This window comes from Eptesicus fuscus, chromosome 23 (assembly GCF_027574615.1).
Source record: "Eptesicus fuscus isolate TK198812 chromosome 23, DD_ASM_mEF_20220401, whole genome shotgun sequence".
NCBI classification, from domain to species: domain Eukaryota; kingdom Metazoa; phylum Chordata; class Mammalia; order Chiroptera; family Vespertilionidae; genus Eptesicus; species Eptesicus fuscus.
The window spans coordinates 12,494,560-12,514,809 of record NC_072495.1 but is presented as its reverse complement, the minus strand read 5'-3'; the positions used below and the strand labels follow the sequence as shown (position 1 = coordinate 12,514,809).

At 55.9% G+C, this 20,250-nt stretch overlaps 1 protein-coding gene across 1 annotated transcript in view; it reads left to right on the top strand.

The window, feature by feature from the left end:
• The window catches only part of PI4KA (phosphatidylinositol 4-kinase alpha), a 95,108-nt gene extending 75,686 nt beyond the window's left edge, over positions 1 to 19,422 (top strand). The window contains exons 33-55 of the mRNA XM_008142637.3: positions 851 to 1,009; positions 1,317 to 1,468; positions 3,483 to 3,590; positions 4,208 to 4,335; positions 5,318 to 5,437; positions 5,598 to 5,677; positions 5,782 to 5,975; positions 6,889 to 6,979; positions 7,478 to 7,645; positions 8,721 to 8,774; positions 10,200 to 10,320; positions 10,974 to 11,103; positions 11,533 to 11,603; positions 13,541 to 13,613; positions 13,696 to 13,766; positions 14,949 to 15,058; positions 15,430 to 15,534; positions 15,626 to 15,751; positions 16,041 to 16,161; positions 16,536 to 16,695; positions 17,393 to 17,482; positions 17,972 to 18,055; positions 18,971 to 19,422. Coding sequence (XP_008140859.2) covers positions 851 to 1,009; positions 1,317 to 1,468; positions 3,483 to 3,590; positions 4,208 to 4,335; positions 5,318 to 5,437; positions 5,598 to 5,677; positions 5,782 to 5,975; positions 6,889 to 6,979; positions 7,478 to 7,645; positions 8,721 to 8,774; positions 10,200 to 10,320; positions 10,974 to 11,103; positions 11,533 to 11,603; positions 13,541 to 13,613; positions 13,696 to 13,766; positions 14,949 to 15,058; positions 15,430 to 15,534; positions 15,626 to 15,751; positions 16,041 to 16,161; positions 16,536 to 16,695; positions 17,393 to 17,482; positions 17,972 to 18,055; positions 18,971 to 19,022 — 2,568 coding nt within the window. The 3' untranslated portion in view covers positions 19,023 to 19,422. The remainder of the gene's footprint in view (positions 1 to 850; positions 1,010 to 1,316; positions 1,469 to 3,482; positions 3,591 to 4,207; positions 4,336 to 5,317; positions 5,438 to 5,597; positions 5,678 to 5,781; positions 5,976 to 6,888; positions 6,980 to 7,477; positions 7,646 to 8,720; positions 8,775 to 10,199; positions 10,321 to 10,973; positions 11,104 to 11,532; positions 11,604 to 13,540; positions 13,614 to 13,695; positions 13,767 to 14,948; positions 15,059 to 15,429; positions 15,535 to 15,625; positions 15,752 to 16,040; positions 16,162 to 16,535; positions 16,696 to 17,392; positions 17,483 to 17,971; positions 18,056 to 18,970) is intronic.
• Positions 19,423 to 20,250: the final 828 nt, after the last annotated feature.

The following is a 20,250-nucleotide window of genomic DNA, read 5'->3' as shown; positions in this document are numbered from 1 at the left end:
TGCCTTGGCAGGGCCAAACCGAATGATTTATTGGACCTTATACGGCCCACGGGCCGGATGCCCCCCCTTCCCCCACCCTCGATCTATTGTAACACTTACATAGCTCCGCAGGAAACAGAAACCAAGAGCAGTGCCCTGACCAATGGGAGTTTGTTCTTCTCTGTTGTGGGCAGTTTGATGATATCCCAGGCCTGTTGTCTGCAACTCTCACACCTTTAGTGTGTGGACTTTGTGCCTCAGGCAGGAAGGAGGGCAGAGGGCCAAGGCAAGCACCACTTGCCATGCTCTTCCCCAGGGCCTCACTCAGTTGATGCCCACTTGCTCATTAGTGCTGATGAAAAACTGAGCTACCCCAAACAGCAGAGGCCTGGATGAGGGTACTTGTGACTGGCCACTTGGCCACCCACACAAAACCATAACTTAAGGAAGAAGGAGGAAGTAAATACTGAGCAGAGCCAGGCAGTTGCAGACTCCACTCACCCTCCCCGGTTATTCTCCAGCCTGGTTAGTGGCATGGAGGCATTTTGCAGGGTCCGTGTAGGGTGGAGAAAAGGAAGTGGGTTCTAGAACCAGAATCCAGTTCTGCCCTTGCTAGTTCAGAGGCCTGCCATCACAAGGAGTCCTGGCTGCCACCACACAGAACATGGCCTGGCAATAGCTCAAGAATGGGCTTCATGTTAAAAAAACAAAAAGCGAGGAAGTGGGATCATAGGTGGTCTTTATTTTTAGTCACACTTTCCTTGGTCCATAAACTTTGTTCAGTGAGCATCTGTTCCTTTTATAATGAACAGTAATTAGTAAGCACCTTTCTGTGCTCTGTGAGGAGCTAACAGTCCTTGTATACTTGCAGTTTTTGCGGGAGATGGCGGGGGCCTGGCAGATGACAGTGGAGCAGAAGGTCGGCCTTTTTTCTGCTGAAATAAAGGAAGCAGACCCCCTGGCAGCGTCAGAAGCCAGTCAGCCCAAACCCTGTGCCCCTGAAGTGACCCCTCACTGCATCTGGATTGACGTATGTGCCTGGACCCTACTGCCTCTCCAGGCTCAGCTGTGCTCCGCCCCCTCTAGCTACAGGGGTGGGGGCTCCCTGTGGGGCCTGGGGCCCTGTGAGCATGGGGCTCCGGGGTTAAGATTGTCTTACCTGCTGGGGGAGGGGTTAGATAGGCTGTTCTGTTCCAGCCTTATCCCCAGGCCCCTGTCAGCCCCTCCCTGCTTCCCTCAGACCACCCTGAGCACAGAGCCTCTCCCCGCCTGGCTGAGCTGGCTTGGGATGAGCCAGCCAGGCCCCATCATGGCAGCGTATTGTCCTTGCCTCTTAGTTCCTGGTGCAGCGGTTCGAGATCGCCAAGTACTGCAGCTCTGACCAAGTGGAGATCTTCTCCAGCCTGCTGCAGCGCTCCATGTCCCTGAACATCGGCGGGGCCAAGGGGAGCATGAACCGACACGTGGCAGCCATCGGGCCTCGCTTCAAGTGAGGGGCTCTCCTCCTCTTGTAGGGGGGCTGAGCTGCTGGTGCTGCGGGCCCTCTCCATGGCGGTTTCCCCTGGTTGGTCATTTGTTCACCAGAAACTGACTGAGCTCCTGTTATGTGCACAGATGACCTGTCCCACTGCACCCTTCAGGGCTGGGAAAGTCGGCATTGTTCTGTCCACAGCAGGGGAGTATCCAGGAAGCTGATGCACTCGTTGACCTGGGGCAGCCAGATGTTGGGCAGCCTTTCTAAATTGGTTGGGAGTGGGTGGCAGCAAAATGGTGGTGAATGAAAAATAGCATGTGGTACCCTGACTGGTGTGGCTCAGTTGGTTGGGCATCATCCCATACACCAAAATGTTGCTGATTCGATGCCAGATGTGGGCACATGCCTGGGTTGCAGGTTCAATCCCCAGTAGGGGACATGCAGGAGGCAGCCAATTGATGTTTCCTTTTCACATCAGTGTTTTTCTCTCTCTCTAAAAGTCAATTTTTTTTTTTTTACCTTAAAAAAAAATAGGTGGTGTGACAAGGTCAGGCCAGGGAGCCGGCGGTGACTTGGTCAGGTCATTTCTGATCATGCCAACTACATGCTAAGTCCTGTGCAAAACACCAGACATATGAGGGGAGGGCACATAATACCCTTTGGGATGTGTGGCCTGGTGGGGGGCCTCAAGCCAGGTGCTATGACTGGGGGTGCTCTAGACATAGCAGGAAAGGCCAGCCTGATGTGGGGAGGAAAGGTCTGAGCTGGACCTGCAGGTGCTGGGTGGTCAGGTGGAGGGAAGGTGCAGCCCCCTACCGGGGTATGCCACTTCTCTGCCTTACCTCTTCCTGCTGCCCACCAGTAATGCCAGCTCTGTCTGCCCCTCCCGTGAGCTCCAGACCCCTGTTCCTGCAGCCCACTGGGTGCTGCTTGGGCTGTACTTCTCAAGACACTTTGAGGAAGGGCTAGTTCTTTTTTCCCTGATTTTAAAATTGTCACCGACCTATGCTTTTATAAGATGCCATGAGAATGAACTAGAAAAGGACCCACATAGCAATGTGGAATTGCTATAGAAATGATTAGGTGCTTCCTCTCTGTTCCTGTACTTGACCTTGTCACAGACCAACACTGTCTGTAGATGCTTGTTCAGGAGCCCTGACCTGGCAGAACCAGGTCCTTGGTAAATTACTTTTTAAAAAATATATATTTTATTGATTTTTTTTACAGAGAGGAAGGGAGAGGGACAGAGAGCTAGAAACATCGATGAGAGAGAAACATCAATGAGAGAGAAACATCGACCAGCCGCCTCCCGCACACCCGCTACCAGGGATGTGCCCACAACCAAGGTACATGCCCTTGACCGGAACCGAACCTGGGACCCTTCAGTCCGCAGGCCGACACTCCATCCACTGAGTCAAACCGGTTTCGGCTACTCTTTTTTTTAAAAAACTTCAATTAATTGTTCTGCCTTCAGAGTACCTGTAAGTGACTGCATCGTAGGGAGTAGGTGTTGTTTTTATTAATCCTCACCTGAGAATATGTTTATAGATTTTAGAGAGAGAGGAACATCGATGTGGGAGAGAAACATGGATCAGTCACCTTCTGTACACATCCTGACAAGGGATTGAACCTACAATCTATGTATGTTCCCTGACTGGGAATCGAACCCACAACCTTTTGGTGTACAGGACAATACCCCAAACAACTGAGCCACCCGGCCAGGACTCAGGGAGTAGCTTGCAGATAGTTTGTTAAACTGAAGCTTATGGCCAAGGCAGATTAACACATTATTAATTTTATCCCAACAAAAGTGAAGGTTTAAGAAGAACCTTTCCTGGGACATTCTGGGTACAATAAACCTGTGAACTATAATCACCTGACTGATGCCGCAGTCCTGGCAGCCTAAAGCTCTGTCATTTGGAGACGTGCCCTAAGCTCAGGAGCCCACTGGTTTGCAGGGTAGGCGCGGACCCCACACAGGTTTGGTCCAGGCTGCGTAGCTTTGACTTGGCCCCTGGTTCTCTCTTAGACTGCTGACCCTGGGGCTGTCTCTCCTGCACGCCGACGTGGTTCCAAATGCAACCATCCGCAACGTGCTCCGGGAGAAGATCTATTCGACTGCCTTTGACTACTTCAGGTACTCCCCGCACCGTGCTGTGTCCAGTGACAGCCCAGCTCCAGACAGTGCCTCTGGTTGTCCCCGGTCCCCAGAGGTCATTACAGGGGGAAACGGTTTGCCTGGTTTATGCCACCAAACTGATTCAGCAACCCTGACACCGCTGGGTTTGACTATCCCCGCCCTGTGCTGTGTTTCCATGTGTGTCCTTAGCTAGCCTCCCTATGAGATGAACAATAATTCAGTTCAATTGACTTAAGAGATTAAGTGCTTCCTTTTAACTCTCCAATTACTATGAATGGTTATTGCACGAAGAATTGCAAATACCTGCCTCCTGGGGCTTTGCAAGTATGGGTGTTGTTGTTGTATGGAAACAGCTGTGGTTGCACAACCTGCCACAAGTACACCATTCTGCCGAGCGGGAGACATAGTTGAGGATAGTGGTTGAGGTGGTCATGAGAGGGCTAGAGAGCGTCACACTCCCGTGCAGGGTAAGATAGTTTTCCTGATCAGGAGCTCTGGGCTAACCTCCCATCATTCAGATATCGCTGGTGTCGCCTCTCACTGCATTATAATGTGCTGCCTTCTAGTCCCTGACTCCAGGCACTCAACTCTTGTCCTCTTGTGGTTGTTTGAAGTTGTCCCCCGAAGTTTCCTACTCAAGGAGAAAAGAGGCTGCGTGAAGACATAAGCATAATGATTAAGTTTTGGACCGCTATGTTCTCAGACAAGAAGTACCTGACTGCCAGCCAGCTTGTTCCCCCAGGTGAGGGCTGTTCTGAGCAGTGCAGCTGCTCATGGGTGGGGCTGAGGTGTGGGGTAGGGGGCGGTGCAGGACAGAGGTGTGCAGTGGGCAGCCCTGAAGGAGCCAGGTCAGAAGAGCACTTAGGGCCCAGCTGAGGCCTGGCCTTGGCCAAGCTGCACAGTCACCAAAGGCCTGAACCTGCCTGGCCACCACTTCTCCAGCCCCAGCTGAGGAGCAGAATGAACAGATGCCATCAGCATAACTTCTCCCAGCACCAGCTCGGTTTACAAGCACCTGCTGCATATCTAACAGTCCATATTGGTAGAAAACAATCAAACCGACAGGTGATTTCAACAGGAGGGGATTATGGGAGCATCCCTCAAGGAGAGGCACTTGGCCCACTGGAGTTGGGGAGCCAGGGAGTTTTCTGAGAGAGGTAACATGTGAGCTGAGTTTCTGAGAATAAATAGGAGCCAGCCAGGGTGGATGCGGGTGAGGGGTAAGGAAAGGGGCTAAAGTGTAAGCAAGCAGCAAACCTCCAGAAGAGAAGATGTTCTTGTTCTCGAAGCATGGAGCCAACACACACCATAAAAGTAGATGAGTGGAGTTTCTGCAGCCAGACCCGCAGCTGACAACATGACTGCCAGGAACGGAAAGGAACATGAAAAGCAGGCACAGTGATTTCCCAAGTCAGCTTCCTGGCTCCACTCAGAACAGGGCAAACCCTTATCATCTGCCCCCCAGGTCCTTGCGTACAACACAGTGCTGGGGATCAGATAACTGCCGTCATTTATCAAGACGACTACCATATTTATTCTATTCTGTCTTAAAGGCTAGGAGAAAGATACGAATTTTAGTAAGCTTTTCATCTAGAACTTCTCAGATGTCTGGGTTCTGCAAAGCCATCATCAGTCGTGTGTCCCCCTGCTCTTCCACTGGTTGCCTTATCTCTGGTGAAAATTCAGGCGCCTCATTCTAGAAGCAACAATGTCTTTGCCCACAGATAATCAAGACACCCGGAGCAATCTGGATATAGCTGTGGGCTCCCGCCAACAGGCCACGCAAGGCTGGATCAACACCTACCCCCTGTCCAGCGGCATGTCGACCATCTCCAAGAAGTCAGGTCAGTTGAAGGTTTGCTGACAGGTTCCTCAGGTCTGAGTCACATCCTGCCGGCTCAGATGGTGGACAGAGCGCTGAAAGACAGCTTCCCCTGGTTCTAGAAACAAAGGGTGGGCCGGTGACCTCCAGGGAACACATGTGTGCTCCTCTTCGCCCCCCAGGCATGTCCAAGAAAACCAACCGGGGCTCCCAGCTGCACAAATACTACATGAAGCGCAGAACGCTGCTGCTGTCCCTGCTGGTAAGGCGCCACCCACGGTGTGCCCACAGCACCAGGGAGGAGGGGAGCAGAGCAGCATGTGGGCACATGCAGAAAGCGCATCAGCGTCGGTCTCATCTCACCAGGCCACCGAGATTGAACGTCTCACCACATGGTACAACCCACTGTCGGCCCCAGAGCTGGAGCTGGACCAGGCCGGGGAGAACAGTGTGGCCAACTGGAGGTCCAAGTATACCAGCCTGAGTGAGAAGCAGTGGAAAGATAATGTGAACCTTGCCTGGAGCATCTCTCCTTACCTGGCCGTGCAGCTGCCAGCCAGGTGGGCCCCCATCACACCTGCTTGACAAGGGCTTTGCCAGAGGAAGGGGGCCTTAGTGAGGAGAAATGCGACGTGATCGTCAGGGACAGGCGTCTCCTCCGCCCTGGACATTCACCCAGTCCTGTGCAGTGGTCACACAGCATAGACTCCTGCCTAGGGTACCCCGGCACCTGAAGCCCCAGGAAGTCACATCAGCACATTCAGGCCCCAGTCTTATTCGAGGAGGAAAGAAAGTGCATGGAGGCTACCACTTCAGGGAGTTGACCTGGGAAGGGGTTGGGTTTGTTCCTGGATGTCGACTCTCAGTGGCAGGCTACCCAGAGGAGGCAGCCAGCAGCAAAGGGAATGTGAACTCTCCCAGGGAAGCTCTCACAAGGACAGAGCTCAGACTGAGAGGGACTTCCAAGGCCCTCCGATTCAGTCCCACCAGAGGGACTGTGTTCCCCCCATGTGGATGCTTTCCTGTTGGCCCATACTTGCTTACTGACCGCTTCCTCCTGGTTCTAATTCAATCCTCTGGATCAGGACCACAGCCTGACAGTGTTTATAGAAAGTCTGTCTTGCCTTAGCCTGAGCCAGTAACTCCTGAAAACTTACACCCGCCCTCCCACTTGTAAGATGCCTTCTGGCCCGTGGATGGGTCCCTTTGGGGGCCAGGGCCAGGGGGTGTTCTAAAGGCAAGGACAGTAAAAGAGGCATCCTTTGAATGGTGAGATAGGATAATTCCTGTTGGAGATAGTTCTGGCATTTTATCATAGCCGATCATAATGCTGTTCATTGTAAACACTTGTGTTTGGAGTTACCCATGTGTCAGTAGATAGAGCTGGGATTGATCTGCATCCGTGCAGTTCAGGGCTCCCTCGGCTCCTCTTCTGCTGGTGAGGCCATCCCATCCATCTCTCTGTGGCCGTAGGTTTAAGAACACAGAAGCCATTGGCAGTGAAGTGACCCGTCTGGTTCGGTTGGACCCAGGAGCCGTTAGTGACATTCCTGAAGCGATCAAGGTAATCTATAATAATAAAAGCGTAATATACTAATTAGACCAGATGTCCTTCTGGACGACCTTCCAGATGAAGCCGGGGCTGCAAGGGAAGCCGGTGGGGGGAAGGAAGGCCTACTTTTGCATAAATTTCATGCATCAGGACTCTAGTGTAGTATGTGCTGGGGGGTGAGTTCAAAATGCACAAAAACAGAATGGTCTCCATAAAAGCCTGGAAACTAGAAATATGACAGAAACCTGGTGACCTTGGTGGTATAATGATTTTTCTAATTTCCTGTGTTTTCCACTCCTCCTGTGAAGCATTTATGTTATTGAATGTGCTTCACCCTAGTTGAAGCACATTCAATTGTGCTATTGTACATAACTGTCAGAAGCCTTTCCCACTTTGTTTTAAATGCTTTATAATCATCACTTTCAGGCCATCCTTGTGATGTGGGATGGAGTTGAGTATTTGCAGATGGGCCCCAGGGACAGGCCAACCATCTCCCTGTTTCCTTCCCAGTTCCTGGTCACCTGGCACACCATCGACGCCGATGCACCTGAGCTCAGCCATGTGCTGTGCTGGGCGCCCGCGGACCCGCCCACGGGGCTCTCCTACTTCTCCAGCATGTACCCACCGCATCCTCTCACGGCACAGTATGGGGTGAAAGTCCTGCGGTCCTTCCCACCGGTAAGCCCAGCCCTTGGCCTTAGTGGAACTCCCCAACAGTGTCTAGGTGGAGAGATGAGAGACAGGCTTTATTTCAAACCCAGATGTAGGCCTGATTAAACATTGGTCTACCTTAGCACATCCTATATAATAAAAGCCTAATATGCAAATCAACCAGATAGTGGACCAACCAATGGAAAAACCAGTCACTATGACGTGCATTGACCACCAGGGGGCAGACACTCAACGCAGGAGCTGCCCCCAGCCTGCAGGCCCCAGGCCAGCCAAGGCGGGCGCCAGCAGGGGGCCCTCCCTCCACCCCCACCGATCACCCCACCAGTCGCCCTGCAGAGAGAGGCAACTGGTGATGGTGGCAGCGGCAGGGGTTGAGGCCAGTCAAGGCAGATGCCAGTGGGCCCCCCACCCCCCATTGCCCCACTGGTCGCCCCACAAATCGGCCCTGATCGCCAGCCAGGCCTAGGGATCCTACCCATGTACGAATTTCATGCATCGGGCCTCTAGTGTCTTTATATTTCTGTTTAGAAGTAGCCATAGAAAATAGATTTCATTCTAATTCAGATGTGTTTCCTAGGTATATTTCTTTTTAAGCGTCTGAGTTAAAAACGAAGTTTACTTGAGTTGGTTCCAGTTGTAGCCATACAGGCTCATGGCCCAATGACCCCACATGACAGGCACAGTGACAGGTTTGGTAGAATGTTCCGGATCTGAATTTTTGCAGCTCCAGCACACAGGCCTGCTGTAACCTCAGCCCTTGTCCCCAGGCAGGCCCCCTAGCAGTGAACACAGGTGGGCCTTCTCCCCTTGTAGGCCCGGGAGCCTTGCTCCTCCTGCTTTTTCTCACTGGTGATGTGTTCTGAGCCATTTTCCTTGCTGTCCTCTGGGCTTTCCCAGGTTCTCAGTCCTGCTGTGGTCTCCAGTGAGGACAGAATCCTGGAGGCTGAGTGACAGCACGGCCAGTCCCAGGTTGGGAGTGGGGAACCGGGACGTCCATCCATGTTGAGTTGTTCTCACCTTTCCCAGCGGTGAGGAATTGTCCTCCCTCTCTGAGGTCATAATCACTTCTCCTCGTTTACAGGACGCCATCCTGTTCTACATCCCCCAGATCGTGCAGGCCCTCAGGTATGACAAGGTAAGGCTGTGCCTATGCATGCTGTTCTCTTCCCTCTGAGAGCTGTGCGGGCGCTGGGGAGGGAGCCCATGCCGTCCAGCCTTCACGCCCAGCCTGGTGATCAGGTGTGTTCCCAGGATGCCTTGGGAACAGGACCACCAACCTGTGACCACTGTCCCCGAGCTCCTTTCACACCCATCCCCGCCATGGTTGTCACCAGTGTCCATGGCCAGGAGGCCCCCACTCACCCTGAGGCCCGTCTCACTCTGCAGTGTGAGCCAGTTCTGGAAGTGTTCTCAGCCTGGCCTGGGTTCCCACTCGTTGGATGCGGGTCTCAGCAGGTTCCCTGACTCCCTTGTCTCCTCAGTGGGAAGCAGTGAAGATTGGATGAGATGATGTATTAGTTTGCAAGGGCGGCCGTAGCCAAGTGCCACAGGCTGGGGGTCTTAAACAACAGAGATGTATTTTCTCACAGTTCTGGAGGCTGGAAGTCGGAGACCGAGGCGTCAGCCAGGTCGTTTCTCCTGAGGCCTCTCTCCTTGGCTTGTAAAAGGCTGTCTTCGCCCTGTGTCCGCCCATGGTTGTCCCTCTGTGTGTCTCTTCTGATAAGGACACCCGTCAGATTGGATTAGGGCCTATCCTAACTACCTCTTTTAACCCCTCCTTAAAGACCCACTTAAATACATTCTGAAGCACTGGGTTGCGGGGGGGACACAGTTCAGCCTGTAATGGCTCACATGTACATAAGCTGTCTAGCACAGAGCCTGGCACAGAAAACCACCATATGGGTGACCACAGCCCGGAGCCCACATGGTCCATGCATCAGGTCAGCGCCACGTCTGAGGACAGCAGCAGCACCTGCTTCTCCGACACTGCCAGTCCTGCTCCCCGATCCCTGTGCCAGCCCCTTTCCCCACTGCCTCCCGCTGAGCCCTGCGACCAGCCCACCTGTGGGTACCTCCCACTGCTCCCCTCTCCACAGCAGCTGTGAGCACAGTGGCTGGTGTCCTGAGGCTTTCTTCCCCATAGATCGGCAGGATGCTTCATCTCATTCCAGAGTCCAAAGTGCTTCTAGGATCACAGCCACCCTCTCCTGATAGACTGAGTCTTGCCTTAGCTACAGATGAGTTGTAGTAGCCAGCCTACTCATTCCTCAGACTTGACAACAGCACAAATTGGTGGCAGAGTCACAGTTCTTAGAATCCAGGGGAAGGAACAGAGGAGACAAAGCTAACTCATGCCTGTACTGCAGACCCACCACCTGGGGGCCTCATCCACTGGCCAGCCAGCCAGAACTTGACCTGGCCGGTGGGCTGCACTCACTGCAGACCCAAAAGCTGAGCTTGCTCACTGCTGGAAACCATGGCGTCTGCTCCTGCTCTGGGTAACAGTCTCTCCTGGAGAGCGGCTCCAAGCCTGGGCTGACGTGACCTTGCTGTCCTGCAGATGGGCTACGTGCGCGAGTATATTCTGTGGGCAGCATCCAAGTCCCAGCTTCTGGCACACCAGTTCATCTGGAACATGAAGACGAACATCTATCTAGATGAAGAGGGGCACCAGAAAGACCGTGAGTGTTTTGTCATCTTCCCTCAGGTTCCCCCCCATCGTGAACCCCCCCCGCAGCTGCCCCAGCCTGTAGTCCCTCTACGTCCCGTCCTTTGACTGAAAAGCCTCACCTTTAACACACAGTGGGAGCAGGTCCCCACCCACCATGAAGCCTTTGCTAGCCGACCCTGCGATTCCCTGCCTGCCCCTCCCAGGCCCTTGGGAGACCCTCCTGCTCGGGCTGAGCTGCTTCTCCCAAGCAGTGGCCCCTGTGCTTGACCCAGTGACCCCACGTGAGAACCAGGGCAGCGGTTCTCAGACTTCCCTTAAGACTGACTGGGTGTAGGAACTTTGGTTACATGGGGTCAGTTGGAGCAGAGCCAGGAGAGCAGAGCCAGGAGGCGCCAGTGAGCACCCGCACCCTTGGCCCCTCTGCCTGTGCACAGCCTCACGAGAGTCAACACACTGAGGCAGGCAGACACCTCTTGGTGTGATGCTGACTGCGGGGTTCACTGAGAGCTTATCAGGGACCCCCAGGTGTCTGCAGACCTCACTCTGATGACGGCGGGTCTAGGTGCCGGGGAATATCCAGACTGTGCGTCCAGCAAGCGTGCAGGTTCTTCGGGGCGTTTCTGTGGCTCAGCTGCAGGCTCTCCGTCTCACTTTCTCCGTCAGCCGACATCGGTGACCTCCTGGAGCAGTTAGTGGAGGAGATCACAGGCTCCTTGTCGGGCCCAGCCAAGGACTTCTACCAGCGGGAATTTGACTTCTTTAACAAGATCACCAACGTGTCGGCCATCATCAAGTAAGCAGCACTCCTGCCCGTCCCGCGCGGGGGGTTCCCTGGGTGGTGCGAACGAACAGCTGGGTGGCAACCTCTGCTCTCCTGGCGGTTAGCAACATGCACAGCCATTGAGCTTCAGAAAACATCCTAGTTTCGTTCCAGATACTGTCCCTCAGTTCGAGGCCACTCTGCTCTCTCCTAGTTCAGAAGAGCCTCGTTAGGAAAACCAGACTCCTTCACGCGCCCACTGTTAAATGACTCCCCTCATGAGGGACACGGGGCAGGAACTCTGTGCTCCTAGAGGAACTGAGCCTAGAGGGCCTCCAGGAGGAGCTAGAGCTAGGAAGCAACAAATAGAGGGTGGTCAGACGGGGGGGGGGGTCCTGGCACCCCCAGAAGTCCTACAGGCCAGTTCCCACAGAAGACACAGCATTTCTGTCTTTTTCACAGGCCCTACCCTAAAGGCGACGAGAGAAAGAAGGCTTGTCTCTCAGCTCTGTCCGAAGTGAAAGTACAGCCTGGTAAGCCGGAGGCTGAGGAGTGGGCCTCCTTCTGCAGGGATCGGGGCACTGCCCTCCCCGAGGAGTGGGGAGGGGGGGAGGGGGGGAGTAGGACACCAGCAATGGGGCTGGCCTCCAGCCTGGGCCCTGGCTGCCCCAAGTGCCCCTCCCAGAGTGTGCCCCTGGGAGCTGGGAGCTGCTGCTCAGTGAGTTTTCCTTGCTGCCTGTGGTTTTTCTAAAGACCAAGACACTGTCCTCAGCAGCTATTATTCTAGAACAGGGGTCCTCAAACTTTTTAAACGGGGGCCAGTTCACTGTCCCTCAGACCGTTGGAGGGCTGGACTATAGTTTAAAAAAAAACTATGAACAAATTCTCATGCACACTGCACATATCTTATTTTGAAGTAAAAAAACAAAACGGCAAAAACACCCGCATGTGGCCCGCGGGCCGTAGTTTGAGGACGCCTATTCTAGAAGGTTCCTGAACCCCAGTATAACAGGAGCAGTGTCGGCCACACAGACAGTGGGAATGGGGTTGGAATGGGGGCATCCGAGGTGTGCGAGGATCTGTCAGGATGAGGGTGCCCACGTTCCCTGGTGGGAAGCTGCTCCCTGGTGCCTGTAGCTGTTGTCATGCAGAATTTGAGTCCAGTGTGGTCAAACCTGGGCTTTTTCAAGTCAAGGTGCAAATCCAGGCTTTACTTCAGAGCTCTCCATTTTTAATTTTTATTTTTATTTCAGAGAGGAAGGGAGAGGGGGAGAGAGAAACATCAATGATGAGAATCACTGATCGGGTGCCTCCTGCACGCCCCCCACTGGGGATCAAGCCCGTAACCTGAACATGTGCCCTGACTGGGAATCAAACTGTGACCTCCTGGTTCATAGATTGATGCTCAACCACTGAGCCACAGCTCTCCATTTTTAACCATTGGTGCAGACTTATTTTATCAAAACCCGAGCGTCCTATGCAAATGTTCACACCAGCTGGCCTCAGCAAGGTTGCCCATATGGGGCCTCAATTTAGCTCTTTCCTTGGCTTGTTCTGTTGAGCTCATGCCCTACTCAGCACATACAACAGCTCAGCTTCTCAGGTCCACAGGGGCCTCCATTTCCCTCATCAGTGAGTCCCCTGCTCCCCACAGACCGTGCTGCTGGGGCTTTTCCCGGAGGCACTGGGGAGCCAGTGGGGCTCTAGAGCAGAGGAGTCGAGATCGCATCTGTGAGGCTAGAGCTGGCAGATGAAGGGTGAGAGGGAGGGATGGGACCTTGGTGGTCCTGGTTTGCCCCTCTTTCCCCTGGTCGGACAGCCCATCTGCAGCCCACAGCAAGGCCTCACTTTGCTCCCCGGGAGACCCAGCCTTTCCTGTGCCAGGGCCCCTCCTTGAAGCCCACCTCCCGGAGCTCTCTCATCGCCCGGGGGCTCAGGAAGCACACTCCCCAGGCCACTGCCAGTGTCTGGCCAAGAGCAGGGTTTCTCTTGGCCTCCTCCTTGACGTGTGTGCTGAGGGGGGAGCTACTGTTAGTGGGCTGCGTCCAAGAACTGAGGTGAGCAGAGCGGGGCAGAAAGCTCCTGCGTGGGTCCTCTGAGAGCGGGCCCCGCGCCAGCACTGGGCAGCACGCCCTCCCTGCCTGTCAGCTGAATATTTAACCAACGTGCCATGTGGCCAGCACAGGGAGAAGACAGGCTGAGGGCTGAGGGCGTCCTCTTGGAGAAGCGTCTCCCGGAAGGGGTGGCTCCTTTGTTAGATATCAGGAAGGACGGAGAGAGCGCAGAGCCGGAGGACAGACCTCCCGTGGCCATGGAGTAAGCGTTATCAGTGCCCAGAGGAGCACTGGAGGCCCTGGGCGCCAGCCCGACTGCAGGGCGGACTCTGCACGGAGAGCTCTGTGTGGCAGTGGGCTGTGTCCTTGCCGTTGTCACACTCGGGCGCCCTGTGATTTGTCCTCTCTCCCTGCAGGCTGCTACCTGCCCAGCAACCCTGAGGCCATCGTGCTGGACATTGACTACAAGTCGGGGACACCCATGCAGAGGTGAAGGCCGCCTCCCTCAGCCGCTCCTGCCCGGGCTTCCCGTCGGCTGTGTCACTGTGCGCTTCTTTCTGTTGTCTTGCAGCGCTGCCAAAGCTCCGTATCTGGCCAAATTTAAGGTGAAACGATGTGGAGTTAGTGAACTTGAAAAAGAAGGTCAGTGGAGAACTTCTGTGTTCTGGGATCTAAGTATCTCCCCTTTCCAATGCCACTTTCTTAAAAAAATATTTTTTGTTTTGTTAATATATTTTTATTGCCGCCCCTAAGAGGAAGGAAGAGGGAGAGAGAGAGAGAGAAGGAGAGAGAGAGAGAGAGATAGAAACCGATCACCTACCTCCTGCACACCCCCTACTGGGGATCGAGCCGGTAGCCCAGACTTGTGCCCTGACAGGGAATTGAACTGGTGACCTCTTGGTGCATAGGTCGACACGCAAACACTGAAACACACCAGCCGAGCTAATGCCACTTCCTTTAGCATGTTTAGTTTGTTACCAGCGCCCCATGAGAGAGAATGGTTGTCCAGCGCCCCATGAGAGAGAGTGGTCGTCCATCCATTCATAGTGTGGCCTCTTATTTGGGGATGGCACAGAGCTCATGTGCAGTGACAGAGACCCCAGAAGGTGAGCCCCAGTCAGTCCAAGAGATCGCTTCTTGAGACCAAGCGGCCAAGGCTGTGGGAGGCGTACTCGTCTGCTCAGGCTGCCGTGCAGGTGGCCACACACGTGTAGCTGCGTCCCTCCAACCTCCGCCTCCGTCCTCACCTGGCTCTCTCCCTGTGTGCCGTGTCCGAACTCCCCTCTTCTGATAGAGGGTCCACGTTATTGTGGCCTCATTCACTCGTTCACATGTGCAAAGACCCTTTTCCCAAATAAGTCACATTCTGTGGTTTCTGGTGGGCATGAATTTAGAGGGTTGATAGTCAACCCAGTGCAGGGGGTGTGGCCCCCGCCAGGGCAGAAATGTGGGTTCCTTGGCCTCACTGAACCTGAACCCTGGCCACCAAGTCCTCCCGGGCACCCCAGGTACAGGCACACTCCCCTGCCCCATCTCAGTGCCCACCACTGGCCCTAGGCACACCTGCAGCCTCACTTCTAATGAAAAGCAGCTCTGTCCTCAGTTCCATTTAAGTGTAAACGTTTCTAGGAAAACCTCCAGGCCCGATGACTCCCTGGCTGCCCCAGACGTTTGCTGGGCTCTCACCGACGCCCCGGGGTCTTTGCATTCACAATCCCACGGTTCCCGGGCTCCTGGGCACGTGAGCAGGGTGTGCACTGGCACCTTCAGAGGGCCTCTCGCTGCCCTCGGCTAACAGGCAGCCTCTTCACCCACCACACCTAGGTCTGCGGTGCTGCTCGGACGCCGAGGACCAGGGCAGCACACAGGAGGCCGATGGCCAGAAGATCTCCTGGCAGGCGGCCATCTTCAAAGTGGGCGATGACTGCCGACAGGTAGGGGCCAGGCCCCGTCAGGCTTGGGGCGGTGCGCCTCAGTCAGAGCTAGCGCACGAAGGCAAGTCTGGTTCTGTTGGGTTCGGTGCTGCAGAGTAAGTCAGGGCCTTCTCCCACCCGGGCCCTTCCAGGGAACCCTCCTGCTCTGCACCCACTAGCTGCCCAGAGGGAGCTGCCCTGAGGTTGGGTGCCTCTTGCTTTCACCCCCCACCAGGCAGCGTGGCTCAGCCCAGTGCCTGGTGGTCAGTGAGGCCAGGCCCTTCGCTTTCCTGCGCCTCGCAGCCTTCATCCCTCTCTCAGTGGGCAGGGGCCCCAAGAGTCGTGTGACCTGGAGAGGCTGGCCCCCTACCCTGTGTCTCCTTGGTTCCCAGGACATGCTGGCCCTGCAGATCATCGACCTCTTCAAAAACATCTTCCAACTGGTCGGCCTGGACCTCTTTGTCTTCCCCTATCGAGTAGTGGCCACCGCCCCCGGGGTAAGTTCCCCGCAGGAGCCTGCCAGCTGCCTGTCGGGCCTTAGCCAAGAGCGGTCAGCTCACAGGCCTGGCCCTTGGCCTTCCTCCCTAGTGTGGGGTGATCGAGTGCATCCCCGACTGCACCTCTCGGGACCAGCTCGGCCGCCAGACGGACTTCGGCATGTATGACTACTTCACACGCCAGTATGGGGACGAGTCCACCTTGGCCTTCCAGCAGGTGACCAGCAGGACAGCTCGCAGACTGGGCTTGTGTGTGCTCTCCGTCCTGCCCCTCGGGGTGACCCTGCTTCCCCCTGTCCCTGCTTGTCTGAGTCCTCCTACATTTGGGGGTAAAACCAGGGCACCCAGCAACCTTCCTGGGAATTTAAGAAACCCTCGAAATGGACTCCCCAGGAGAAAGCTAATTCATGGGCATGGGAAGGGCCTACTGCCCCTGCACCGGGGTCCTGGGCGGAGCCGGGAGGCACAGCCCCCAGGGCCACCGTTAGCACCAGGCTCTCCCACAGGCGCGGTACAACTTCATCCGCAGCATGGCCGCCTACAGCCTCCTGCTGTTCCTGCTGCAGATCAAGGACAGGCACAACGGCAACATCATGCTGGACAAGAAGGGCCACATCATCCATATCGGTCAGCCAGCCCCGCGCCTCCCTCCTCCTCTCCCTTCACCCCTGGAGCACGGGAGGTGCAGGGGTGCTGGCGCCCCCAGCTGGGGAGGGTCAGGGTTCAAGTCCAGTTTTGAGAGCTGAGCTGTTGGGCACTGGGGGTGAGCAGAAACTGGGGCGATGGGGTGTGGAGAACTCGGAGGTTGGAAACCAGAGCCTAGCTCATCCTGCCTAGGCGCTGGCCTCTCGCCTCTGCTCACTGCTCTCCGCCCCCAAGTAAACCTGACCTGTGGCCACTCCTGGGGGATGGGCAGCTGGTGGCTCCCAGCCCCGGCTGAAGCACACCCCCTGTCTCCCTGGCACCTGATCCCCTCACAAATGCTTCTTGGGGTTTTGCAGACTTTGGCTTCATGTTTGAAAGCTCGCCAGGCGGCAACCTTGGCTGGGAACCGGACATCAAGCTGACAGATGAGATGGTGATGATCATGGGAGGCAAGATGGAGGCCACGCCTTTCAAGTGGTTCATGGAGATGTGTGTCCGGGGCTACCTGGCCGTGCGGTGAGCCCTGGGGAGGAGTGTGGACAGCCTGGCACCAGTCCTGGCTGCCACTCGTCCAGGACAGCCAGACCCAAAGAGGTCCCTTTATGGATGGAGGGACTGAGGTTCAAAGAGCACAAGGGAGGCAGGCGCTGGAGGCCACCTGGTAGCCCAGGGCCTTGCTTTCCCGCCGCCTCTCTCTGCCCACCTGTGCCAGTGTCGCCTGCCCCGGGCATCAGTGCAGCCACGTCTTGCAGCCTCCTGGGCTGGACTTAACACTTGTCAGTATCTGGAAGGCACCCCACTGTGCACCCCACTCACCCAAGCCTGAGCACCTGCCCCCCAGGCTGCATGCCGAGACTCACTGTCCTGGTTTCAGTGTCATGTGGCCAAGGCCCCGCAGCCGTGTGCGGTGACACTTGGCCTCCCACCCAGAGTCTGTCAGAGCCTACGTCATACCCCCTGGTGCGCACCCTCTAGGAGGGTCAGGGCACCCTGTGCTGCAGCTGCGCTGCCTCCCTGGGCACAGAAACCACGGCTGGGGTCTCAGGCGGGGGACCAGAGCACGACTGCTCAGCCTGGAGGCTGCAGGGCCTGCCCTGGAGAGATGTGAAAAGCGGCAGAGACGGCGGGGGGGGGGGGAAGAGGGGGGGACGGCCAGGCCACAGGACTGAGCAGGGCCACCCCCTCACCGGCCTCTGTCCACCTCCCTCCCCAGGCCCTACATGGACGCAGTGGTCTCTCTGGTCACCCTCATGTTGGACACGGGCCTGCCCTGCTTTCGTGGTCAGACAATCAAGCTCTTGAAGTAGGTCCTGGGTGGACACACAGGCCATTTGGGGGGGCACTTTCCCCCAAGGTGGGGTCCTCTTGAGAGGGGTAAATGTGATTCTTATCGAGGCTGAGTGCTCTCCTTGGAACCCCGGAGCAGACAGGGTTCCGGGGCGAGGCACTGTCACCAGGCGCCGCCGAGGACGTACCCAGAAGGGTGCAGTGCCGTCCCAGACCGCTGGCTGCGGGGGTGTGGCCCCGTGCTAGTCCTCCCTCAGCCACGGGGCCCCTCAGCCCGGGCGGTGCTGGGGAAGGGAACAGCCCTCTGTCTCGGCCAGCTGGGAACAGTGTCCCCGTATTAGGCCAGGCCTGGCCCTCAGCAGGGAACATGGCCCGGGCCTGACCCTGTGCCGAACAATCCCTAGAAGTGCCCAGGTTAGTCCTTGGGCAGGAGCACACCCTGTGGGGAGGGCAGCCTAGAGGGATGACTTTGGCGACAGCAGCCCTGACCCAGCCTCTCTGCCAGGCACAGGTTCAGCCCCAACATGACTGAGCGAGAGGCTGCGAATTTCATCATGAAGGTCATTCAGAGCTGCTTCCTCAGTAACAGGCGAGTCACCCCCTCCTGCCCTCTCTCCGGCGTCGCCCACACCTCGGTGCTCTCCGGGCACCTGTTGGGCCTGGGCCTGGGCCAGGGGACAAGGAAGCTCGTTCTGGGCGACTGTCCCAAACACCCTGAAGCGAGCTCTCAGGGTTACGGGGTGCTGGTGGAGAGGGGCTGGGATGTGCTGAGGGGAACACCCAGCGGGGCCTGAAGGCCAGAAACCATGCCCACCTGAGGCTGAGCCTGGGAGGCCCAGGGAGCCGCGGTTGAAAAGGTCCTCGTGGGAGGTGTGCAGGCCCAGCAGGACCGGGTGAGAAGCAACAGCAGGAGGAGGAGGGTGGCGATGGGCCACTCGGCATCGCCGTGATAAACAGTGGAGCTGTGAGAGGAGGTGGGTCAGGATTCTGGGCAGAGCCCAGGAGGGGCAGAGTCTGCTGGAACCTGAGACCTGGTGCCCAGGGGGTCCTAACAAGAACGGGACGGGTCAGGTGGGCACTGGCTGGGCTGACAGCACAGGAGCAGCGCCATGTGGTCCTGACGAGGGAGCAGAGAAACGGGAGGTGGCTCCAGGTGGGGTGGGGAATGACATCCGAGTCAGCAATACGAGGACCTACTTCTGATACTTGTTTTGCATTTGGCCGAGGAAGGGCCATCCACTGGAGCCCACATTTTGGGCCCATTGGGCGAGAGGGCCTCAGAGGCCGAGCAGGAGGTGGGGGCACAACGTGGCTCTCACGGCCATGGCTACTGGTGAGGAAGGGACGGCCCAGGCACAGGAGGGGCTGGCAGGAGGCCAGAGGGGCTGCAGTTTTACATGTGTGTGTCCAGGGAGGAGTAGGTGGGACTCTGAAGTGCAGCTGTTGGGGTGAAACGACATGGGGGGCTCAGGGCTCCTTACAGCCTTTCTCTCCTGGCCTCCAGGAGCCGGACCTACGACATGATCCAGTACTACCAGAACGACATCCCCTACTGAGATGCTGATGGAGCACCAGCTGCTGCGGGCCCCCCACCCAAGCCATTCGCAATCATGGAGCCCCGTGAGCCCTTCGTTGCCCCACCGCGTGCAAGGTCCAAGGGGGTGAACTGCCAGTAGCCCTGTCATTTCATCCAGTGGAGTTATTTTTATAGGACAAAGCACACCCTGCAGAGCCTGGCCACCGCTCCTTCCTCTGGCGTGGACCACGTGGCGTGAGACCAAACGACAATCACCGGTGGCTCGGTCTGCACGGGCGGAACTGTTTGCACTGAACACATTCCCTACCTGTCGTATTCCATAGGTACATGAAGTATTTTCTTGTGTATGAAAAAATTATATTCAACTTGCTATTTAACCAATGTGAAGGAAATAAAAACCAACAGAAGTGCTGTTTGAACTGAGTGTCAGGTTCATTGTTTGGTCCCAGGGAGGTGAGGAGGGCCAGCCAGCTGTGGAGCCTGCACCCTCAGGCCTCCCAGGGCCCCTCCAGCGAGGGCTGCCACCCAAAGGAACCGCATCTTCCCTAACTAACCGCGCTCCAGCTCCAAAGCTGTCTCCCCTCGGGGCTCCTGTGGAGGCCACTGGCAGTCCTGCCCGCGTGTCCTCAGCGCTGGCATCACTCAGTGTCCTGCTTTGCTCTAGTCTCTTCCTACTTCCCTGTTGTTCGTGTTCAAGCGCTCCTTTCTGGAACTCCAAAACCTTCGTGGCACTAGCTCCTGGCAGCAGCCATCTACCCCCACTCACTGTGACCCTCTAATTAGTTTAAGCGGATAAGAAATAAAGACGCGAGACAAAAAAAAAAAACACAAGACACAGAACATCTAGAAATAAGTCACTGAAATTAAAAATGCAGACGACTGGTGAAACAGCAGATGAGACATAGGTGAAGAGCAAACTAATCAATGAAACAAATTACAAAAAATGAAGCAGAAAGAAAAGTTGAATAAGCTCCAATCAACTTCTAGTGGGATTCCAGAGTTGGTGAAAAATACAAATAAGAAGCCAATATGTAAGTTAAAAGAAACTTTTTAAAATATTACATTAGCCCTAGCCAGCTTGATTCAGTGGATCGAACTTGAGCCTGTGGACTGAGGGTCCCGGGTTTGATTCCCGGCCAAGGGCACATGCCTGGGTTGTGGGCTTGGTCCCCAGTAGGGGGAGGCATCCGATCAATGATTCTCTCTCATCACTGATGTTTCTATCTCCTCCCTTCCTCTCTGAAATC